Here is a 6,000-nt window from a genome sequence, read left to right as displayed (position 1 = left end):
GAATTTGAATGCTGCGGTATTAATGGAAGAACAATGCCCAGCTTAAAAACAAAGGCTCTTACTACAATGCATCCTGGAAAAACCTTAAAATAATAGACACATTAAGGAATTTACTAAATCCTTCCCCAACAGCACACACCATTTTAAAGAATGCTTGTTATTTGAATATCTTAGAATCTAAATACCTTACCTATTACATGAAAAATAGCATATACGAAAAAAAAAAACGCTGCTGCCTGTTACATTTAGCCTAAAAGAATTTTAAACCAAGCTCTAATTATCATAATTATACTCAATTACAAGAACTTGAGAGTTCTCACTCAGCATATTAATTGAAATGGCATGGTAATAAAACTGCTTGTTCTTTTTTTTTTTTTTAAAGATTTTATTTTTTCCTTTTTCTCCCCAAAGCCCCCTGGTACATAGTTGTATATTCTTCGTTGTGGGTCCTTCTAGTTGTGGCATGTGGGACGCTGCCTCAGCGTGGTTTAATGAGCAGTGCCATGTCCGCGCCCAGGATTCGAACCAAGGAAACACTGGACCGCCTGCAGCGGAGCGCGCGAGCTTAACCGCTCGGCCACGGGGCCAGCCCCAAAACTGCTTGTTCTTTTAGATTTCAGCCAAATCTTCAATATTGAGGATGTGCTTAGGATTCTGAGAAGTCATGGTCCTGGTGCTTTGGCATTACAGACACACCCCATAACCGCAGGAGTATCAACGAAGGTGTTTAAGCTTGAGCTGAAGTCTTACATCTGAGTACTGGGTCTAAGTTACTATTCCAAGAGTGTGAAATACAAAACTGTCACCAGTCTATTAGAGAGGAACTTTCCCATGTTCCTTTCCTGCCCTGTGGTAGACGGAAGTCCAAGTCAAGAGTATCTGCATCAACCACACAGCAAACTTGCCAACTATCATTACCTGGTTACTTTTTTCAAGCACAACGTCTGTTAGTCTAGAGCTACAAGTCACTCACTTCAAGGGCCGGGCAACTGAGTGGTGGTTGGAAACAAGTTGGGGCCATGTGGCCACGTCGGGATGCACAGGAATTCTGGAGTGCCACCAAGAGTTTAATTCCCCATTGCACAACAGTGACAGAAATTCAAAGCTAAAGAAGTATTGGTTGCTCACTCGCTACAATAGGGCAATGCCACAGTTAGTTTATCAGCAAGGTCTAGCCAGGCATTGGAGGCGGGTGGGCAGCACTGGCAGGTCCAGGCACCAATGCCATGTGCAGCTACAGAGGAGCACCAAGTCAGCTCCGATCCACTCAGGTGTGCATCAGAATCAGCTCCTGGAGGACTTGCTAAGACAGATGGCTATGTGTAGCCACAGAGACGCTCCAGTAGTTTTCTTCGTGGTTCTCAAAATTTTAAGGTGCCTGATCACTTGAAGATTTTCTTCAAAGTGTCTATTTTCACACTATTCTAAAATTTTGATTCAGTTGGGAAGGGGTACGGTCCAGGAATCTGCACGGGGTTTTTATAAAACACGCTTTCCTTGTGGTTTTGACTCAGGTTGACTTGGCGACATTACGGAAACACTGCTCTATAGCGGGTCACCTGGAGCATGGTGGCTCTCTCCTCACTTCCTGTGTGGTCAAGTTATCACTGCTCTCCCCAGGGATGAAAGCGAGGGGCTTCCACAAAGACAACAGCTGCCTCTGAAGGGCAGTCAACTCTAACCTCAGGACTGAAAACCAGGGTTTAATATTCTATTTCTGAGCTGAAAATCTCTAAATAATTGCTCTCAGCTTGCTCCCCATGGAAAAGCAAGGAGGCATCACCACGTACATTTGAAGCACTAAGACTCACTTCCACTTGTATTGTTCAGGATGTTTACCCCACTGGCTAGCTTGCTTCAGCGAACTCTAAAGAGGCAAATTTCACCCTGGTTCATAAAGAGGTTCAGAAAACTTTGCTAAAGTTCAGAAAACCTTTTCCAGCAAGTAAACTCACAACCCACCTAGAATGAATTTCATGACCAGAAATTATCAAAGATTTTGGTGACAAGACTATATGTGATGGATGTATATGCAAAAATATTCTTACTTAAAACTACTTTGTAGAGATGTTTTTAAATCTTTGAAGAACACCTACCATGAAGTTTGAGATTAAATAGTTTCTGTTTTGGAAATAAAACTTTGGAAAATATCTTGTTGCCAACTGCTGTTATTGCTAATTATCACGACAAACAATCTGCAAATAAGGTACTTGGGAAAATTTAACAAGTAGACCCATGGAATATTGGCCCTCTCCTTCCTGGACTTAAACTTCCATTCAGGAAACAATCCAATGATGATCAGTAGTGGACAGGATAAATACAGTAAAGTGCATCCATAAATGCAAGACCATGCCACTGTTAAAAGAACGAAGAGTGAAAAAGGCAAGGTAAACAACAAAGTCTACAACATATTAGCTTTTATCTACTAAAGCAGCAAGAAGGTAAGAATCCATATTTTCATTTCCTCTTGTAAGCATATGCATAAAGTAATGCAAAAGTAACTGAAAACAATGGTTAACTTTGGGCGGGGCAGGGGAACTGAGCAGAGGGGTGATTGATGAGATGGAGAACTTCTAGTATATATCATTTTTTACCTATTTGTATGTTGGACAATGTGAATGTATTACATATTTTTAAAAAAGTTTTTAAAAAACACCTCTCAGTTCCAAATTCCTACTCACCTATTTCAGGAACTGTCAATCTACCGCTGTACATCCACGCTAGAGAAGACTAAAAGAAAGGAATTGTGTCCCCCACCTGCTCCAATAAACACAAAGTCTTCTGAAAATGTCTTTATGGGACCAATTTTTTTAAGTACAAAAATTAAAAGAAAAGCCCCAGAAAATACTTTCAGTGAATGTTTCCGGTTTATAAAAGATAAGTGAAATTCAATTACACAGAGAACACAGAATGTTCGGATTGGAAAGCCTTTCTGTGCAACGATACAATGACACACAACATAAGAAAATAGCTTAAAATACAAAAATACAGTTGTGATCCAGGAAATGGCACCAAATTAGAACAGTTTTATTATTTAACATATCGATGTATATACATTATCCTCCCAAATAAGAAACAATTTGGTTCCAAAGTTTAAATGTAGTTTCCAAAATGAATCCTTACTGTAAATTTGAAAAAAAAAAAGTCCTGCAAATGAACACAAACAATTTTGATCCTTGACTAAAATATGCACCCTGTACCAATCACCTCTCTCATACAAAATGAATAGTATAAATAAAACTTTCTAAAAAGATCTCGGATGTTTATTGCACATCGTACAGAACGCTTGCCACTATCAGAAAGGCTTTCAGCCCTTCACTGTATTAGCTGTTTCAAATATTTACTCAAATTTGGGTGAAAACAACACTCTGCAGATATTAGCATATGTAGGATCATATATGATGTTTACCAGAAACAGGAAAATAGAATCTTGCTGGACTGTTTCCGTCACTTTTTCTAAAATAAGACTGACTCTGTTTTCTACTGTTAAAAGCAATTACAAGAGATCTGACCAAATTAAAAGTCCCCTTCAAATGTCAGTTTTCTCTTTTCAAATAGAAACCACATGTAGAGGCATTTTACTCAGTCATATATTTCTACTTCCTAGGACCAGCCCTTCTTGAAGTATAAATTGCTAAAGATCATACTACAGGATTCCTAAGAATGCTGTCCGTAAGCAGCAGCTACTGTTTTGGTCTCCCCATTTTCAAACTCTCTTTGCTCTAGTAAAGCCAGCACAAACCAGCCAGGATGCAACGGCCTTAAAAACAAAAAAAAGTTCCTATTAAATCTTCATACCATCTAGCACAGTGCCTAGCACAGAGTAGGCATTCAATAAATATGTGATGAATGAATGCACTGTCTTTTAAGACCGTTTCCTATAGTTAGATGTATTAATGATTTATGAGTAATACGTTGCTTTAGGGTACACAGACCTAACACGATCACTAAACAAAGAACACACAGGACATGGCACAGACGCTGTTAGTTTCTACGATCCTGCCCCAGGACAGAATGTGTACTAAGGGGTTAAAACTATTCCAATAATAAAAATGGATTAGTCAAATATTTTTATTTTGCCAAGGGACTCTAACAGTATTAGCCTTCAGCAATTCCCAAACGTACAATGAACCCCAAACAAAACAAAACCAAATTGCACTATAACAAAGACACGAGTCCGTGAAAGCAGAGAGGAGGCGCCAGCTACGGAACCGCAACTTCAAGGAGCCGGTTGTTTTTTCGTTTGCACGTTGGGACACTCCCATTTTTCTGGTTGCCCTGAATAAACTTCACACATACTTTGTCCTGTCTGAACTGCACCAGGAACCTGGGAGAAAAGAATAGGACACATTTTTTAAAAGTACACACAAAACAGCTGACAATTACACTAATACTAGCTTTTGTTTTTTAATAGATATTGGTCTTGACAAGTATTCCCCTCCCATTAGCACTTCTGTACACAGAATTAATCACCAGGTGCTCCGTGAGATTTTACTTCCAGCAGTCACCATTTAGCCCTAAGTAAAGTGGAGATCCTTAACTCATCGTCTCCCAAAATACGGCAAGAAGGGCTAATAATTATTTCCACGTTTCAAATGGAAAGACCAATGTGCTACTTTTCCGTTTTTCTCCATTTTTGCATAGCAAAAATCTAGACTGAGGGAGGGGTCCCATTAAACTATCAGCAAGTTGAGAAAATGAAATAAAGAATTTCAGAAAAGGAAGGGGTCTAGAGACCCTCCAGACTACGGTTTCCAAACGCTGGTTACTCACATACTTCCCACACAATGTTAGCCATCTCCGCTCACTATGCTAAAAGTTATTTTTAGTCTAAATAAATATATTTCAAAACAGCTGTGCCCTATGGAATTATAACGATAAAATCACAAGTTTGATCTGCCACTTATATTTTTAACACCTGTTAAAAAAATATATATGTAAAACTATAAAAATTTAAAAATCTATCGGTGTACACCTAAAGCCACCTGCTCTCCTACCACACTGTGGGAAACCACATTCTTGTCCAAATCTTTCCTTTCACAGACCATCAATGGTCAGGTGCTTGTCCACAAGATTATTCGTCATACCTTCCTACAACAAACATACCACTGGCTTCCCCCGGGGTTGGGTGCTGTGAGGGACACCTGGCTGGGTAAAGTGAGGTCCCTGCCCTCAAGGATGACATGACTGGGGAGGCACGTGAATGGCATGGCTGGACCAGAACCCAGGCTTTCCCATCTCAAGGCCAGGGCTCTTTTCTCTCCACCATCAGAATCGGTAAAACGGTACCATGTTTCTAGTAGGTTTCTCATACTGGCCTATAATTGAGTTATTGGCATATAATTAAGTGTGTCACCCTAACAACCATGTGACAGATCGTGCGTTTGCTGGCATCCACGACAACAGCAAAGATCAAAACAGCTCTGCTCTGTACACATTAGTCTCAGTTCCAAAGTCTAAAGAGCCCACGTTTTGCAAACATCATCTACTGGAGGGAAACGTGACACATAAGTTTCTGATTCATCGTTAGTTGAACATGACAGGACTTCTGAGTTTTTAAATGGGTTGTTTCTTTTCCACTTGAAAGATTGAAAAAAACAAGCTATAGTTCCAAATTCACCTATCTGAGATATCTCTCCAGCACATATACTTATATCTACGTGCCCCAAAGAAAAAAAATCTTTCAAATTTAACACAAATAACATACTTAAAAAAATCAAATATTTTTACATTTTAATTTTCAAAGATTACTTGTAGTATAGTAAATGTATAGGGAGTTCTTTCCCAAAAACTTTAGCAAACATTGGCTGTCTCCATGGTCACAATTCCTGATTGCAATTCACTTTAGAAATAATAATAGCTAAAATTTATTGAGCATTTACCATACACCACACTGTTCTTAGTAAGTTCTATATATTAACTCAACTTTAAAACAAACCTATGAGGTCAGTACTATTATCTATCTCTATTTCATACAAGAGAAAACTGAAGCACGGCCCC

At 39.1% G+C, this 6,000-nt stretch overlaps 1 protein-coding gene across 12 annotated transcripts in view; it reads right to left on the bottom strand.

Moving 5' to 3' along the window:
• Positions 1-2,779: 2,779 nt before the first annotated feature.
• The window catches only part of MYO1B (myosin IB), a 185,514-nt gene continuing 182,293 nt past the window's right edge, over positions 2,780-6,000 (bottom strand). For all 12 annotated transcript variants that reach the window (XM_070508267.1, XM_014837538.3, XM_070508264.1 and 9 more), the window contains one exon: positions 2,780-4,327. In XM_070508267.1, coding sequence (XP_070364368.1) covers positions 4,204-4,327 — 124 coding nt within the window. In that variant the 3' untranslated portion in view covers positions 2,780-4,203. The remainder of the gene's footprint in view (positions 4,328-6,000) is intronic.

This window comes from Equus asinus, chromosome 4, assembly GCF_041296235.1.
Source record: "Equus asinus isolate D_3611 breed Donkey chromosome 4, EquAss-T2T_v2, whole genome shotgun sequence".
Taxonomy (NCBI): domain Eukaryota; kingdom Metazoa; phylum Chordata; class Mammalia; order Perissodactyla; family Equidae; genus Equus; species Equus asinus.
This window is presented reverse-complemented; position numbering and strand designations above follow the sequence as displayed.